Below are 19,314 nucleotides of genomic sequence, written 5' to 3'. Positions count from 1 at the left end.
GGTTGCATCACCTGTTCACCTCCAAAAATATGACTTGTTAGGCCTGCCCTGAAGCATCCTTGATCTGCCTTCTCAAAGCTTGGACATTAAAGTATCTAGCTGGTGACCGAAAATATATTCTCCCTCAATATTCTTGGTATCCGCAATCCGGGGACTTAATCATATTGTTCTTCTGTCACAGGGTGTGCCATGATTCTGAAAGACAGTCTGATTCACATCACATGCATATTCTATGGTGATTTACATATATTGCATGGCCTCGATAAGCTAACTTCTTTTAATTCCGTTTTGTATACATGTCATTACCCCATATCCTAAGGGCTCTCAAAGTCACCATGGCAGCTCCTGCTGGCCATCAAGCTACCCGGGATTATGAATGTATCTTATCTTATTTCTGCTTTACTTTTTCTGTTCATTGGTACTTGAAAAAATGTGCTTCTCTCCTAGGGGAATAGTTGTTTCCCAAACTCTGTACTCATGCACCCATAACAGTCCAGGTTTTAAGGCTATTCATACAAAACCATAGATGGTTAAATCAAAATGTCTAAGGTACTAATTAAGTCATATGTGCTCAAACATGGATATCCTTTAACTTCAACTGTTTGGGGGTTGTAAGGACGAAAGTTTGGCAAACCGTGGTCTAGAAAGTCCTGTATCCCCTTTAGGCATTGCCACAGGTTTCAGTCTCCATAGAAGAGGAGGGATACATCCGAATGAGTAGTCCATGCTGATGAGGCGTTTGTTTGGGGTCTTCCTCAATGATCTCTTTAACAACTCTTGTAATGGGAAAATACTGTGTCTACTCTCCTTGACCCGGCGTAGTGCTTCCTGCAATGACCATTTTTTTTTTTTTTTAAGATTCTTTCATATACATTACGTTATAGATCGTTCTCAACAGATTGTCTATGAAATCCACATTAAAATTGTACTCAGTCTGAAATGGAACCCTCATCAGACAAATTGGGTTCATTTGAATAAAATTGATGCACACCTGATTCTTATTCTTTAGTGCCAATACTGACTAATGTTCAAGACTGTTTGGTTTTTAATTGATTCATACCTTCCTTGATAATAAACATATCAGCAAATACTATCTTCGTCCATTTAATAAGCTCCATCTAGGCGATTGACGCTCATTAGGGCAAGTCACCCCGAATCAGGTAGCTTCTGGTAACAAAAAGCAGAATTCAGGGTTATATACTTCACAGATTTCTCAGATGACTCAGGTAAAGTCCTTTCCTTAAGCCGCATACACACTAGACCTTCGGCAGCATGGCATCATTAATGATATCCCCAGATTGAGCTGCATGTTCGGCCGACTGGGCATATCGTTAACGACGCGCATCATTGTTCGTTCCGTGCATACACGCTGGACGATATGAACGATATCGTTATCATGCGTATCATTCATAAAAATCATCTAGTGTGTATGCCCGATTACCCATTAGTCTCACATAACAGTGCTAAATAGAAAAACTAAGCTAAAAACAATACAACTTAATATACTATCAGCCTTGGTTCCGGCCATTTCTCTTCCATAGAGCCCAGGCTCAGGAGGGTTTCAAGTACTTTTACAGACGGATTACAAATCAGTGTCTGAGTGCTAACTTCTTAGCTGTCATTAGGAATCAATTTCAGTGGGCAAAGAAGTGCTCCCATACTGTATTTCTCTGCATTGCCATGACTTCATCACACAGAAAAGGCATCAGTCTGAAAGGTGCATAGAGATACTTTTTTTCCCCCCCAAGAGTAACATATCGGAGGAGTCAAGTTCCTACGGAAGGCATCACTTCTATACAACGCCAGTCCCGCCACCTTCCTCTGAGGCACTCACGCCAGAAAATCAGGAAAAGAACCGGTCCACAGTCTGTCCGTACTGGCAGCAGATAAGCCCCATGAGCAGTAAAAAAACAAAAACAAAAAGAACTTGCCTAGCCTGACTATGGATGAAAGGACAGGAAAGACACAGGAGGGTGGATTAACCCCACTGTGTGTGCTGCCATGGAGAAGGAAGAGCAAAATGTAAGTTTAGGTGGAGTTAAATGTTAAAATAAGAATAAATTGTATCTATCCCAGGTGCTCTGTTCAACGAATCTGCAGGGAGTCCCCATTGGATGTAGCGGTCATATGTGCAGGGCTGTAATGATTGGGCATGGGCTCGGTACTAGGGTGTGTGGCCAAATCATGGAGGTGTGGCCACACTGCCTATAAAAAAAAAACATGAAAAACAGTATGCACCACACACCTCTCAGCCAGGGGCAGGTCCAGGCAGGGAGGGTGATCAGTGCATTTGCTCCTCCCCGCACAATATGCAGGAAGAGAGAGACTGTTGCTGCTCAGCAACATCCCTGCACCTTCTACAGCCCAGCAGTGTGTGGTGTCCTGGGGAGAGAAGCTGCTGCTGACAAGACGACTTATTGGGGGGCTGGGGGTTTAAGGGTGTGTGTGGACCTGGGCCTCAGCCAGGCTCCTCAAACAAGCATGGGCAATTAGTACAAGCTTTCGGCTGTAGCAGTTTGAAAGAGGACAAGCTGGTATTAAAGCTTTCAAATGGGAGGTTCATAATACAGTGGCACCACTAGACTCTCATACCTCTTTTCCACTGCCGCAAAAACCCGGGTTATTGCCGTGTTAACTCGGGTCGCGGCTCAGTGGAAAAGGCTCCTGGGAAAATATCCTGGGTCATTCTTCCCGGGTCTTAAGCAAGGTTTTACACGTGTAAAACCCGGTAAGGCTCATTGGAATCGGGTATCCCGAGTCATTTACAGCATAGGGAGAGCCGCAATTCCTAGCGCTTGGAGATGATGTAATCTCCAAGCGCTGGCAGAGGTAAGCCCTTGTAATATCCCGGTTCCAGCCTGCTGTGGAAATGGGGTTCAGGCCGCTGTGACATGGCTTGAAACCGGTGTTCAGTGTCCCAGACTGGACCTGGGATTTTGGTGGAAAAGTGGTACTAGTCTGCTAATAAAACAAGCCAGACAGTAAGAGCTATAGGACAGTGTAGCCAGGAACCATTATAGAGAGACAGAGAAAGAGAATAAATAAAGTTAAAAGTGGTTCGAATGGTGAAAATAACATTTAGAAAAATGATCGCACCATGTTAAAAATACCTAGCACGCACATTGATGTTATAATTTTTTTTTTTGATGTAACAGAGTCTGGAAGAGAAAATGATGGACTTTGCCCTCTTACTGTACCATGCACAATGAAAGCAACAGTTAAAGTGTCATTCATGTGATGTTATTAAGTAAAAGTTTTTCTTCAAATTGGCAGCGGTCACTGTTAAAACAAAAGTGTGCTCTAGTCTACACTAAGAAACTTTCTGTCTATTCTGAAAAAAATAAAGATGAGCAATAAAAAAGGGTGAGTATGTGGTCAGTCAATAAATGCAGTAGACTATTCTGCTTGCAGGTATTAGGCATGCAATATAAGATAACAAACATGCATTAAAAACTTTTAATGCAAGAAACAGTAGCAAACAGCTATAGATAGGTTTGCCATTTAATTTGGGGCACATGTGAATTACACAGGTTCTGTGGCTCATCAAAACCAGGTGAAATGGAGCCTTGAAGTCAGGCAGCCACAGAACCTGTGCAATTCATGTGTGTCCAGAATTAAAGGGAGGATATGGCAAGCCTAATTATAGGTATCTATTCAATTGGCCTTGAATTTGCCAAAACTTGGTGGGTTGAAAATTTGCGGCCGCAACTTTTGCTATTGAATTAGAAATCCGTATTAAGTTAATGCAGGTCTCAATAGGAGTTAACACTGACTTTAGTTTGTATCTTCAGACTAGATGAAATGTAGGGAAAAATATTTGAAGACAAAACTGTCAGGACACAGAGCCCCTGTGATACCGCTCCCCAATGAATAACAACATATTTAGAGGTTTTTGAACATTTGACCAATAAAGATATGTAATTTGTCAGGTGATTATCGGTAAAAAGTAGAAAATGGGTTAAATGATGTGAGACCGTTATGTTGGGAGGTGTAGTGATGGGGAAGGGGGGTTTTTGAACTTGTAAATGAAAGTTGCATTTGTTAGTTTCCACATTTTTACAAACTTGTATATACAGTACACACTTAAATATCACTATAGAGACCTCATTGTACACCAAGTACTCTAAACACGTATTTGATGAAATACACTTGTTGGCTGACATTTGCAAAAATCAACCATGTGACTGCATGAATACTTTGGTTATGGCCACTAACAGCCTCTACACTGACCTGCTATCTTTTAGGCCACTGTTTTGGGGGGTTCAAGATTAATTCCTAATTCTTTTATGTACTTCACATAGGTCACAAACACTGCAGAATTAACATGTGACATGCGCAAATTGCTGCTCCACATTGAATTGCAAGGCTATCGGAAGCGAGCTTCATGGCAATATCCCGCAAAATATGTGCAATGTAAACCCATGAGCACAGGGCCGGCAACCGCAGCCAATTAATAGGCCCTATAGTGTAGCTAATATAGTTTATGTTAGTTCTTCGTTACATAGAGCCAATATTAGCACTGGGTGGCCTTTTGTTATAGTCAAGTACAATAAACTATATGGAAGACGTCATTTTTGAAATACATATATGAAAATTTGTCCTGTTGCAGAGGAATGCGGCATTTAATTCTGCACGCATTTTCCCAATGATAGTCTTCTAGCCCACACTGGTCTGTATATCAGATGTTTGTTGCATCAGCTGAGTGTACTAGAAGCACCAGAGCAGAGCGACACCACAGGCAGGAAAGAGGAACTGCAAGGGTTGTGGCAGATGCAGGGTGCTAGAATGAACACTGCTTCATTTGTCAATGGTTGCTTTCTATGGGTTAAGGAAGGGACATTTGACTTTAGTAAGTAAAAAAAATAAAACCTTTGGACATTTAACATCAGTGTACCCGCTCCAGTTAGTAATAGCTCTGCAGATAAATATATATTTCTTCTGTTTTTAAATACAGCACTTTGGGAGTGGTTGGAGAAAATGTTTCTTTTAGAAACAAACAGTAATTAAAGCAATTAACTTTGTAGGTGAAAAAATGTCATTACGCTTCTATTGCAAACGTTGACTAAGACAATATAATTCAACATGAAAACAATGTAGCTGTGGGTGTGAGCCTCTCATAACTAACAATATTCTACATTTTATAGCAGTGGTCATGTCGTCAAAACAAAATACTAACACCTGTTAAAAGCAACATAAGCAATAGATGGTGTACAGACCTATGAAGAAAGTAGTATGTAAGGAAATAGCTTCTTGATCTTGTACAAAGAGCAGTAACTCATGAGTGGTAATATACAGATAAAGCAGTATAGATAGATAATAATGTGTCTGACACCCACAGCACTGTACTTCCAGTTAGCTGTACTACCATACCGAGTGCTTTGTGTTATCTGCAACCAAATTGCATTATTTGTCCAAGTATTCATGCAAAAGTAGACAACTATGGATTTTTTTTTTTGAGACTTTAGATTTGAGAATAAATTGTGCTGGAGTTCTAATGTCATAAAGTATAGTACAAAGATCTGTATTGGGGTAGCTGCAATGGGGACTTCTGTGTCAACCTCTTTCTTGCAAATGTTATGTGCATACACTGTGACAGAGCAATGACCAAAATGTAAAAAAAATTATATTGTCTAGTATTGCCTTTAAAAAAAAAAAAAAAAAAAATAGTGTTAAATGCATAAAAAAAACAAGATAAGCACAGGAATTCTGGTCCAGAGTGTCATATAAGGTGTCATTGTTTTAGGATTGCAGTCAGCTTAGTGATGGCACAATTGCAAAGCATGGAGAATGTGCACTCTCACAAATATTTTCCTTTTACCCATTATACTTAAAGTTTCTTTGTTCAGTCCTCATTGTCCTGTGTATGTATATTCTGCTGTGAGGTCTGCGGTCAATGAAACACAATATATGATATAGAGATCTCCATTCTGTTTCTGTATAACCTTTCAATTACAATATTTTAAATTGTGAAGCCAATAAGTCACAGGTCCGACTACAAAAATTAGGGTGTATATTTTGCCATCTGGAATTCCAGCTCCTATTCAATGTTATTTGTCTACTAACATTAAAACATATGTATATAAAACACAAAACTGAGGATAAAACTCTAAAACAAAATAAATCACTTCTTAGAATGCCAAGAAAACATCCAGCGTCAGTTGAAGTCTTTTAAAATCAGGTATTATACAACTTTAAATAGAAAACCTCAATGATTAACTCTGACATTACTATCCATTGAGATTGCTTAGCATGTACATCAATTATTTACATGTGTCTCCAACAGTAAAGGTGTCTGTGAGATACAGTAGCATACAGCTAAATTTACAATCTGACACAAGCGTCCTAATATTAAAACAGTCAAATTCCCTGAAACCAATGGAAAAGTAGTGTATTGCTATCCAATAAATGCATAAATTGCCCATACAAGGGTGTCTGAGACACACAAAAATATCAGTATAAAAGATGTAAAGCGCTGCATGACTTTCGGCCACTTTAGCGAAGTTGTGTTAATGGTCTTGTACATCGGATATTTATCACGACTGACCCAAGACACTTTTTAATTACAGTTTTCACAAGACTTTAAATAACATCTTAATGCAAAAACAAAAAAGGTTTGTATATTTATTATTTGTGACACAAATGAAACCACAGCATCCATTAGAACATTCATGGCCTAACAGAATGAGCGACATGACAAATGTAATAAACCGTGCCAAACAAGGTTACAAAAAAAAAAAAAGAAAAGGTGGAATAAAAGCAAACATACAATAATGCGGAGAATGGCATACAATAGTACTATCCACTTAGTCTGCATGTGAAATGGCATCAGACCAGTCTCTGCTCAGTCCTTTGGCATCTCTAGAGGGGGTACTAGAAAGATTCTGTTAAAAGATTTTCTTCCTTTAGTGGGAAAGGCTTCGGCCAGCCTCAAGGTCATTAATGGTCACAGGACACCATTATAAGATGAGCAAATTCAACAATTTAGTAATGTAGGGTTATGGCACTTGAAATTTCTCATTGCATATACAAGGCCATGTGTAATGAACAAACATAAGTGCATACAAGTTTAAACAACATGGGCTCCAGCATATAAAAGCAGACCAAAATCTGAGCGCGTACTCCCTCATCATGGAATGACCCCTCTATTTCAAATACATAGATCCCCTACGCTGCTCTTCCTTCTACACTCCAACAGGCTGAACGGAAAAGGACATCTCTTCAAAATGAACATCGCCATATTTCGGAAATGAATCAGGCATATGATATTTATGGAAATATTTGAGGTGGTCCAAAGAAAAGAACATATCTCAAAACAATAACGGGAGGCAGGAATATCATTAATAAATATACAGCACGGTCTGTGCAAAGAAAGTAAAAACAAAAATATTAACATTTCCTCCAGGTTCATATTGAAATAAAAATAAACAAAAAATGGCATACTGCTAAAAGCTGCAAAGATATACATATGGCACCTTGCATTGTACATAGCTATTTAAAACCACAGGTGTTTTTTTTTTGTTTCGTTTTTTTTTTGTTTCGTTTTTTTTTTTTTTAGACTAAAATTTTAATTTATATCTAAAAGTCCAGTGTTATTCACTCAAATAAAAGAGACGTGTAAAAACTTAGAATAAAAGCACAGGGAGTGTGTTCTTGCCACAAAAGACCATGTGGATGTGAGGTGCCTGACATGGCAATGCCCATTATAGAAGAAAAGAAAAACGTCTGGACAATCCAGGAGTGTGGAAAACAGATACTAGGACTTGTTGGCAGAGCCAGAGGATCGCCGAAGCTTAATGGACATTCGGCTTTTGCTGGTCCGTGGTGAAGTAGGGGATGCCAATTCTGAGCCATCACCCTGAGTCAATAAGATCTCATCCTGCTTATCTTCAGAGCAAGTGCCTGGAAAATAAGGGGAATAAGAAACGTTTAGTGGTACACAGAGCATATATCATTTTATATATAAAATCAAATATAAGTAAAAGTTCAATAAAACGATTAAATATTCCGCAAAGTTATCTAGTTGGGGAAAAATTGTAATAGAGTAAACAATAAAAATACAATAGATGGGCTAAATTTGTTGAATAGATACACTCCTAGTCGTTATGTATTGTACATTGAGAAGAAACTGCTACCAGGTGACCAGACTGTGCACAGACTACTCCTGCATCAATTCCTAAATCTACATAAAGTATCCAATCAGCACTTTGCCCAAAAAGCAAAAAAGACCAATCGCACTAAACATAATCAGATACATCTATAAGAGTCATGTACGTTGTTTTCTGGTGACAGGTGAATATACGTAGAAGATATTTCTCAATAATACACACAATGTTTAAAATATATTATTTAACTATTTCATTATGCTAAATTATTCATGCTTACCAGCTTTCAAGTCCATTAGGAGCAGAGTAAAGGGGCAGTAACAGAAAATAATCTACACTGAAAGAATGACAAACTAGAAAGTATGACGCCTTGGGTTATCAGCAAATGTTATTAGTGTGTCGGTCTGTCTATCGTGACAGAGAGGCTTATTTGCCACAACCCTCCTACAGAGGAATAGGTAAAAAACAAAGCAAGTCCAGCCGGACACCTCGGCATCTGAATCACCGGCCGAAAGCCTTTATGGACAAGCTTGAGGAAGAGGGAGAGAAAAAGTGTCATGCTCTGCCACAAAACCTGAACCAGAGGACTGTTCAGGAGAATAAACCTCAGCCAGCTAAATGGATAGGGAAAGGACAAAGGAAAGCTACGCAAGTACCCACACAAGAGAGTCAAATCTTCACTCATTGGCAGTGGCTGTAAGAGGTGGTTAAGGTTGTGGGGCCCAGTAATTATAAAGTCAAGCTGGAGGAAGGGACATATCATGTCAACTTGTTGAAGTCGTTGCATGAGAGAGTGGAGCATAGGCCAGGGAGATTGCATAAAAAGGCAGATGCCCTTTCTTGCCGAGATGCACTCTCCGCAGGATCCGTGTTTCCGAGCTTTGCGTCTCTAAGGGGAGGTGTATGTAACAAAGAGGCTTATTTGTCACACCTCTCCTACAGAGGGAAAGGTACAAAACCCCAAGGAGTCTGAAAGAACAGGCTGCAGACAGGGTTAAATCCCCTCTGGGTTTCTCTTGCAGCACACAAAGGTGCACCACATAGTGGTAAATAATTGGTTATTTTCTGTGACTGGTTTGTACTGTTTGGGTAGATGATAAAGCGCTGCCTATGGGCTGTGCAACCGATGCCAGTTAGTTGGCCGGTGACTAGGAAGCTGACCTGTGTCTAGTTAGTGCGAGCATCGCCTGGTGCCATCCTGATAAAAGTCTGCTGTGCTATTTGTCACGTGAACAATAATAAGCACCGTTTTCCAGCAAGAAGTTGTTTGTGTTGGTCATCTGTCGGGTGGCAGTATCACAATATATATTATATATATAGATATAGATAAATAGATAGATTAGTACTGTGCAAAAGCTTTAGGCAGGTGTGAAAAAATGCTACAAAGTTTTAGGCAGGTGTGGAACAACCCCCCTGCAGAGTTCCTTCAAAAAATAGTACATAGAAGAATTGATGCTGCTTTGAAAGGGTGGTCACACCAAATATTGATTTGATTTAGATATCTCCTGTTCATTCACTTTGCATTTTGTTAATTGTAAAAAGTAAACTATTAACACTTCTATTATTCAAAACATTCTTACTTTGCAGCATTTTTTCCCACACCTGCCTAAAACTTTTGCACAGTTTTGTGTATATTTATATATATATATTTTTTTTTTTTCATTTCACTATTAGAGGTTATTTTGACAAAAAAATATTTTTTAAGTATTTTTTTCAGATCCAGAAATATCACAAAATGTATTTATTTAGCAAAGATAGGGCCGAATTCAATACAATGTGATGATGACTAGCCGTGGGAGGGAGCTCCTGCAGCTATTCAATACACTGCACTGTTTGGGCGGGCTAAAGGATTTCTTCTCGCAGTGCTTAAAAAAAGAATTACCTCTGTCCAGGGACCGAAGATCGGGTCTCCGGTGATGTCCTCCCTCCAGTCAGCTGGTCTCCCGGCTCCAGCAATGTGTCCCTGGACAGCTGCTGCATTAAACAGCTGACCGGGTCACAGTGCAGGATAGGAGAGCAGCTGACCGAAGCCCGGAAGGAGTACATCACCGGAGCAGCGGAGGTAAGTGAAAATAAAGGGGGGGGGTTTGAGAACCTGTGGGTTAAACAAAGGGATAAAAAGCCCTGAGAATCACAAGATGCTCTTTTGGAGCCTAAAATTAAAACCAACAAAGACAATAGAAAACCATGGGTCAATCAGTATAGCCCAGCAAGTACGGTAGTCACAAGAACCACTAAAAAAATATTGGTCAGTTATCAATAGTGACCCTGAACTAACGTCACTTAAAAAAAAAACTATTATGCATTGTTATACTAGGGGAAGAAGTCTGAGAGACCTATTGGTAAAGTCAGACGGGACATCAAAAGATGCCAATGTAATGGGGCATTTCCTTAGAGATAAAAAAACAGGGTGTTTTTAATGCCCAAATTGTTAACATGTAACTACATGACCAGCAGTAGTTACTTTAACCACCCTCAGACAGGCAAAAAGTTTCAAATACTGCATCATGTAACCTGTACGAGATATGTAGTGTACATGATTACATGCCCATGTAGCAAAAGCTACGTGGGAAAGACCCAACGCGTTTAAAGAGCGTATGGCGCTACACAGGAGTGCCATTAGAAACGCTCTATTAAAAGGTAACAGTGACCAACCTGTAGCTAAGCACTTTTTGCAGGCTAAGCATAATCTTTCTAGCTTATGCTATAGAATAATAGATCATGTACCCAAAACATATGGAAGGGGGATGATCGAGCAAAGATGTTGCTAAAACTAGAGGATATTCAGATTAGAGACTATGGGCCGTATTCAATTAGAGGCGAAAAGTCCAAATCAGTGGAAAAGTATCGCGGATGACGTCATTTTGCCAGGTGAAAACTTATCCCCGTATTCAATTCCAGTAGACTTTTCGCAGAAATGCAATGTAATCGGCGGAAAAGTTTCGCCTATGAATAGCAGTCGGTAAAAAGTGCAGCATTGCGGTTTTGGGGTGCAAACTTCGGGAAACCACCCTGCACCCTTGGGACAGTGCCCCAAAGATAAACGGTGTCAATTTAAAAAAAAGAAACTTTAGAACACCCCAAAAAAGTACTTTTATTTTGGGGGAGAAAAAGTTCAAAGTTGGGGAACAAACTTTAAAACTAGCAAAATAGACTTCCGGGGGGTCCCCAAGTATGGGGCAGGTTTTTTTTATTGCAGGTGCTTGCGGCAGGTGGATCTTTTACGTGGTTTAAAACTTGACTTTAGCAACTTAAAAATATGCTAGCCCCCATTTTCAAGTACCCCAAATTTGCTGGGAGTAGTCATTTTCTAAAAAAAAAATACTGCTTAATGCTATTCATCACCACTTGTGTTAATGCACTAATTGGCACCAATTGGCACAACTTAAGTACCCCAAATACCTTTATTAGGGCTAATTGGGGGCATCTATAGTGATCCCCAATGTTAGTGCATCTTTTGGGGGGGTGTCAGGCTGAGTTCCCCATTTTTTACAGGACTTTTCGCCTGTTTCAGTTATGCAGAGTGCCGTTTCCGCGTCCTTTCTAATTGAATACGGCGAATAGCGGGAGCGCAACCGATATTTTTCCGCATGCAAAACACGCGATGTAGGCGAAAAGTCCGGAATGCGAAAAAGTATCGCGGGTGCGAAACTAATGGAATACGGCCCTATGGGGTAAATTTAATAAAGTGAGAGTTTTTAGAAATGGAGATGCTGCCCATAGCAACCAATCGGATTCTAGCGATTATCTTCTAGAACAGTGGTCAGGGAACAGGGGTAAATTACTCCACATGGGGTAAAAATTAAATTCCTGGGGGTAATGGACGGACAGCTGGGCATGCATATGTAATGGTTAGCTTTATTGTCTCACAGCACTGAGGTCGTGGGTTTGATTCCCACCACGGCCCTACCTGTGTGGAGTTTGTATATTCTCCCTGTGCTTGCGTGGGTTTCCTCCAGGTGCTCCGGTTTCCTCCCACACTCCAAAAATATATACAGGTAAGTTATTTGTCTCCCAACACAAATTAACCCTAGTGTGTATGTGTGTGTGCATGTGGTAGGGAATATAGATTGTAAGCTCCACTGGGGCAGGGACTGATGTGAATGAACAAATATTCTCTGTAAAGTGCTGCGGAATATGTGCGCGTTATATAAATAACTGGTAATAATAATATGCATGCCCGGCTGTGCCGCAGGGAGGCTCTAAGCCGGACGCCCGCTGAGATGTTATTACCAGCGGGCGCCTGTCTCCTTCCCTGCAGCGCCGCGTTAGCCGGAGGCTGGAGTTCTCTTCCGAACTCCAGCTTCCGGCTCTCTCCATGCGCACCACAGTTCTGAGGAGCAGCCGGGCGGACAGGACGGCGGCGGATGCAGTAGCGGGGATTAAGGTAAGTATTTTTTTTTTTGTACAAGCGGCACCACAGGGGCATTATATGGGGGCACTACTACAGGGGCATATGGGGGCACTACTACAGGGTCACTATATGGGAGCACTACTACAGGGGCATTATATGGGGGCACTACTATATGATTTCCTTCCTTTCAAATCAAGGGGGTAACGTCAGCGTATCTAAATATATTTTGGGGTAAAAGGTAAAAAAGTTCCCTGACCCCTGTTCTAGAAAGTGCTAGTTAAATATTAAGTAGAAGCTGTTGCTATAGGCAACATCTCCACTTCTAAAAACTCTCACTTTAGTAAATATACCCCTAGGTCTCCAAAAGGTCTGAATGAACAGCTGAGTCTGCAAAGCTACCTGTAATAGATCTGTGTTTATATATTATATATTTGGTGATTAACTGTTTTCTTTTTCCATGATGAAACTGCTTACACATAAAGATGTATCATTTAATGTTATGTAGTTATGATGTTGCAACTGAAAAAAATATAGTTACATTGCACACTGAGAATATATGAGATATACTGCATCTCGCCCAGCATACCTATTGAGGGGATTGAAATTACTCGGGTTTAAATATGTTTTTGGACTCCTATAGGCTTCCGTAGAAATATTTTATGATGGTGATGGGTGAGCACATTTCCAAATGACGTCACTGTGGCCGCATCTCAGAACGGTCACTGGGTGTGAACACATTATAAAGGTAAGATAATATACACTTCTTTTGTATCCTTATGAAAGAACTACTATAAAGGTTCAGAAATGACGATAGACAAAACTACGTGTCAGCAGTGTTCATTTACAAGCCGCGTGGCCACATTATTATGACCTCCAGCAATGTTATGCAAAGTAGCTATTCTGCAGATAATGCTGGCATGGGATGTCTGAAGCTGTATAAGAACGGAAAGGCAGGGCCGCAACTAGGGGGGAGGGCTAGGGGGGCACTTGCCCTGTCCACTGCCTTTCTTCCGAGTCCAGCCCCCTTTCATTCCCTGTCCCCGCCTACTTTATTCCATCTGTCCAAGCATTCTGCGTTCCATTAGAGTATCGCTCCCTGACTTCCTCCCAATCACTGTCCGTCCCCTGCCTTCTTCCAGAGGCCCACCCTCTGCCTTCCTTGAGATCACTGTCTTCTTCCCAAGCTCCACCCCCTGCCTTCAGATCACTGTCCTCTGTCCCCTGCCTTCTTCCCGAGCCCTGCCACTCTTCAGATCACAGTCCTTATGCCCCCCTGTACTCAGCACATTGTGCGGCCGCAATCACAGATGCCGCTCAGCCCTCCCGCTCTGTGCCCTGGTGATTTCCTCTGTCCACCATGGGGTGGACCTATACTTGGCAGAGGCGGCCCGGAACTAAGTACATTGAATGGGATACCGCTGGATGCCAGCTGAGCAATCTTTAGTGTATGATAAGAACAGCTGTGTAATTTATGGTACTGACAGCAAACTGCTTCTTAGTCACATGCAGATGTATGCCTGTGACTAAAAAGCAGTTTGCTGAAGGAACCATCAGCGCTGCAGACTCAAATCTCCTCCTCCTCCCCCTGTCCATGTATGCCTCTGCCCTTATCCCTCCCCTAGTGTGCCTCTGACCCCTCCTACCAAACTGTGCTGCTGAACCAAAAGTGCTATCCACTTGTGCTCCTGACCCCCTCCTATAGTGTTCCTCTGACCCCTCCTACAAAACTGTGCCACAGACTCTCCTCCCCATATGTGCTCTTGACCCCACTTACACATGCGTGTCTCTGACCCCAACCTACCCATGCATGATGTGGCTGCTGCCGCCTGCGGGTGAGGAAGAGGGAAGGACTGGGAGCTATCCTCTGCAGTGCTGCTGACAGGTCAGGTAAGTAATCTGTGGGAGGCTGGGGACAATTAATGTGTGTTTTATATTTTTGACTGTGGGGAACATTGTATTTTTTTTTTTACTGTGGGGGCTGTGTGTTTTTCCCTGTGGAGATCATTGGTGCCCTGTTATAACCTTACTGTGCTGCTAGAGGGGGGGGGGGGGCACTGATGTCACCTTCATGTTCTGCTGGGGAGGACCCTGATGTGATATTACTGTGCTGGTGGTGGGATTACCCTGGTGTCGCCTTACTGGGGTTTGACAAATTACTGCTCTCCCTGGGTGACAAAAATCAGAGTTTTGGCCCTGGGGAAGGCAAAGGTATGCAGAGACTAATGAAATATATAATTCATGAACTGATCTGACAGACGTGGAATGCAAAATGGCTGCACTGATAAATTGTTTGATTGCAGCAGTTGTTAAAGTGTACACAGAGGGGACCAGCAGACAAATAAATGGATCTGAGCGCAAGGCCTGTGCTGGTAAACGGCTACTGGATGCTAGTGCGGAACAAAGAGTGGGCAGACTTGTTCAGTCCCACAGACAGGCAACAGTGCATCAAATTAAGGATAATCTGAATCAGGGACAGACTCAAATGTCCTCTCACAGAACAGTACACTGCACATTACATTGTATGGGCTACACATGAGCAGAACGCCTGTCTGTATGCCATTGCTATCTGCTACAAACAGGGTGAAACGCCTCCAGTTTGCCCAGAAACAACTCTTCAGGCAACATTGTGCAGATGCAGTTTATCGTATTTAGGCTAATATTTCCCATAAAACATTCCGACAGTTAGTAGAACCTATGCCTAGAAGAATTCAAGCGATATTAAGGGCAAAAGGTGGCCCACAAAGTACTAACCCGGTGGTCATAATAATTTGGCCACAGTGTATGTGTGTATACCTTTCCATTTTAAGAAACTAGATTTCTCCAGATAACAAATCTTTTACAGATTGTTGATTGTCTCACAGTCCATGCATACAGAACATTGGAGGGGTAACTATTTGGGTCTAGTGATCTATGTACAGTATGAGGCCACACCTGCCTATAGACATTAAGTTAATTCACAATGGGATAAAACAATTGTAATAACATTTGTGATACCCTAAAGCGCTGTACTTTTTAGTATGCTACATTTCTCTGTAAGAGGCAGGATACTTCTTTGTATTAGAAGCTAAGAATTCCTAGGTAACAGACATTGGATTTCTGTCCTCTATTTGTTTTTCTAGTGATACTGAAAAAGTACAGCTTCAGAAATGCAGGATTTGTGTGTGCATTAGGAGGGGGGGGGGCTGGGGGTTATACATGTACATACACTGTACATATGTAAAGTACAGCACAGACATATATTACAGAGAACACACACTCTGTCACTTACTTTGGGAGCCGGAGATGGTGCAGGATGGCATTTTAGGGGGCGGAGTCGGGCATATTGCATCATTAGGAGCCACCCCCGCGGCATAATGCCACGTTTCACTCATCCATGGGGAGTAGATAGGACCAAAATTAAGCGATTCTCGTAGAATTGTGCCAAATTGGCTCTGTCCCCTTCCTCACGGAACTGCCAGATGCGGGGCTACCATCATGTGTAAAAACCTGGCACTATATTGCTTCAATAAAGAATTTAAATCGGAATGCTGTGTTCCCCAATGCAGAAGTGGAATTTCTGTATTGAGACTGCCTTACAATCTGGTGATGTCATAGCGCTGTCGACTGGGAATACATCCATACTAGCACAGAGTAGATTTGCAGAAAGTTTCCCGTGCATCTACATTGTGACAAACTTCTTGAAATAATGATCAAGTACTAATGGAGGGATGTAGTCCGCATCCCGGCGTGCTGGATGTCGACAATCGAAATACTGGAGCTGTAATCGGGATTCCGGCTCCAGAATCCCGACAGCCGGTATCCCGAAGGTAAGTATTGGGGGTTAGGTTTAGGGTTAGGCACTAAGGGGGGAGGTTAGGTTTAGGGCTAGGCACTAAGGGGGGAGGTTAGGTTTAGGGCTAGGCACTAAGGGGGGAGGGTTAGGTTTAGGGTGCGGGGAGGAAGGGTTAGGGTACTTACCTTAAGGGAGTCGGGATTCTCACTGTCGGGATGCTGCTACCAGTATTCTGACCGCCGGGATCCCATACCCAACCCCTAGTAGATTTAGCATTAGATCGATATTACAAATAATTTGAGGTGCAGGAAAGACCAGGGACCGTCACATCCAAACATATGATTCTTGCACTAAAGACACATCTGCTAAATGGTAAAATAAAAGTTCTGTAATTGTCCACTTCTGCTTATCCTCCCCCCGAGTGCAACTACTCAAGGATGAAAGACACTGTGAATGGATGCGTCTCCAAATACACACACACAAAAAATGACCGCTCTATCTTTGCACATTCAGACCTGACTCTTTCTTCCTTTACTTTAATCATAAACACTTTTAAATGAAATGTATAACTTTAGGGCATTTTGAACAGTATAGGGATTTTCAGTTAATATTTTTTTGGAAACATATCATAAGACTAGACTTCTGGGGAATGTCATGCGCTACAATCCCACTGGGAGAAGCATTGGTCAGGGCTTCAGTCAACAGATTGGTTTCAGCCTGCTTTGTTCTCATCTGTGTAGAATGGGTCGTTCTGTCCAGAAGTTCCTTCTCCCTTTATACACTTAATGGCACATATAACTACGTTAAGTACATATAACTACGACACGGGCCCCCTCCTCTCCGTCCGGCTGCACACTGAGCGGTGCCCGGCCAGCGCCACACTTATAGACTCTGGGCACTAGCACATGCACAGGTTACCGGGAAAATGGCCGCGGTGGCCATTTTCCCTGTACTGCGCATGCGGAAACAAAGAGAAAATGGCCGTGGCAGCCATTTTCCAGCCGTTTTTACAGGCGCAGACACCGGAGCCGACGTGATACTCTGGTGAGGTAAATTTTATGGGTGCAGGGTGTGCGCCCCCCCGTGTGCCCCGCACCCATTATAAATACGCCCCTGCCTGGAATATTGCTATCAGTGGAGCAGGCAGTAGATATACTGTATAGATGTGGCTTAGGTTATAACCGTACAAGTCAGAGAAGTGGGTGCCTACTGTTAGCGCTTAGGCAGGACTATGTAAAAGCCAATTTAGGCAGGGCATGGATTGTGTGTAGATGTTGACAAGGATAGCACCAATGTAAACGTATGTTCATGAGCTTCATCTCCAATAATGGCGGGTATATCATATATTTCTCTAAACTCATTAGTATTCGAGTCCTGTTAATAATACATTATTATCATATAAGGAAGCGCAACTTGTAATGAATTGTAAGAGGGGTGTATGGATGGGAAAAGAAGGTAGTACATAAAAATGGGGGACAGAGGTGGGAAGTAACATGCCGTATTGCATATCTCGATCAACCAATAAGTGAACCACATTTAGGGTCTGATTCTGAGTCGCATATAACGCCGATGTTCACAGAATTGAGCGTTTTCTTCTGCTTGTATGCAAAAATCCCTAAAAAGTGAATGGTGCATGCGTTATACGGTGTGCACGCACAGAGCCGCAGTGGAGATTAAGAAAGATGGTATCAGAAGTGTACTAGAAATGTGCTGGGCGTTGTGGGCTAAAAAGACGCACGGAGAGGTTTTGTCTTATGAGCGTGTTATGGGAGTATCACGAGTGTGTCTCTTAATTGCTCACAGTGGAGGCCATACACACATGTAAAATCTGCACCTCCTATAGGGTTGGTGCAAGTTTCTATGGTGCAACCGATGGTGGTGTCTAAAGCCGCACCAAGAGATATTGTCTATAGGCGCTCAAAGCAAAGTGGGTGTCCCAGGCCTTGCACATTCAGACGTACACTTGTACACCAGGGAAAGGGCTGATACTAGCATCAGCATGAAGTCGCAGCCGCAACTACGGCAACAGACTCTAAGGGGTAAATTTACTAAGAATCGTGTTTGTCCGTGTTTAAACATCGTACACAGTGTTTTTATTTTTTACAAAAGAAATTCGGAAATTTACTAAGCGCCCGTGTTTGATTGGATCGTGTTTTCCTATGGTGTATGTGATTGTTCCTTCTGATGTTTCCCTAGCCCAACACTCCCGAACAATGAGATATGTGAAGGCTGCTTGTGTGTATTAATATTTAAATAAAAGGGTTAATTTAAGAAAAAAAATGACGTGGGGTTCCCCTCCCTCCCAAAAGCATAACCAGACCCAGGCTCTAGGAGCCAGTCCTGGTTCTAAAAATATGCGGGACAAAATGTGTAGGGGTCCCTCGTACTTTATGAACCGGTACTGGGTTCTGTGAGCCAGTCCTGTTTTTAAAAATCTGGGGGGAAAAATGCAGTGGTGTTCCCCGTATTTTTTTAAAATCAGAACCGGACTCACACTAGCCGGAGTGTAATGCCACAAGCCAGGTGACCCTTTCACCGGTTCATCGTGGCCAAAGCAATAACACCACAAACTAGTCATCCCAGGCCTGGGATCCCAGGGGAAATGAGGACCCCCCTACAAAAGGAGTCCCACTTCTCCTGAGCCTGGGCTGAAACTTGGGGCCCTTACCTGCACCCCTGGTCGGTGGGTCCAGGGGTAACAGTAATAATATTTAATGTATACTATTATTTTTTTTACAATTTTGTTTTTAAATACAGTGCGGGTACCGGTGCCGGTCACCTTTAGTGTAGTTCCACAAGTGCCAAAGGGCAGGCACGCTGGTACCCCTAGTTTCATTGTAAAAAAACAATAGTATACATTAAAATTATTGTCACTATTACTCCTGCACCCACCGGCCAGGGGTGCAGGGAATAGCCCTGGGAGCTCAGGAGGGGGGATCTCTTTATTGGGGGGGGGTCCCCATCTCCCCTGAGATGACTAGTTTGGGGTGTTAATGCTTTGGCTGGGGTGACCCAGTGAAAGGGCCCCCTGGGTTGTGGAATTACACTCCGGCTAGTTTGAGTCCGATGATGATTTTATAAAATAT

The 19,314-nt window shown here is 42.3% G+C and overlaps 1 protein-coding gene across 9 annotated transcripts in view; it reads right to left on the bottom strand.

The window, feature by feature from the left end:
- Positions 1 to 6,607: 6,607 nt before the first annotated feature.
- Positions 6,608 to 19,314, bottom strand: part of RALGAPA1 (Ral GTPase activating protein catalytic subunit alpha 1) — a 293,801-nt gene continuing 281,094 nt past the window's right edge. For 8 of the 9 annotated variants that reach the window (XM_088457052.1, XM_088457053.1, XM_088457056.1 and 5 more), the window contains one exon: positions 6,608 to 7,899. In XM_088457052.1, coding sequence (XP_088313178.1) covers positions 7,754 to 7,899 — 146 coding nt within the window. In that variant the 3' untranslated portion in view covers positions 6,608 to 7,753. The remainder of the gene's footprint in view (positions 7,900 to 19,314) is intronic. The other variant, XM_088457054.1, reaches the window with a different exon arrangement.

Source organism: Taudactylus pleione, unplaced genomic scaffold (assembly GCF_031769625.1).
Source record: "Taudactylus pleione unplaced genomic scaffold, aTauple2 ptg000737l, whole genome shotgun sequence".
NCBI classification, from domain to species: Eukaryota; Metazoa; Chordata; class Amphibia; order Anura; family Myobatrachidae; genus Taudactylus; species Taudactylus pleione.
This window is presented reverse-complemented; position numbering and strand designations above follow the sequence as displayed.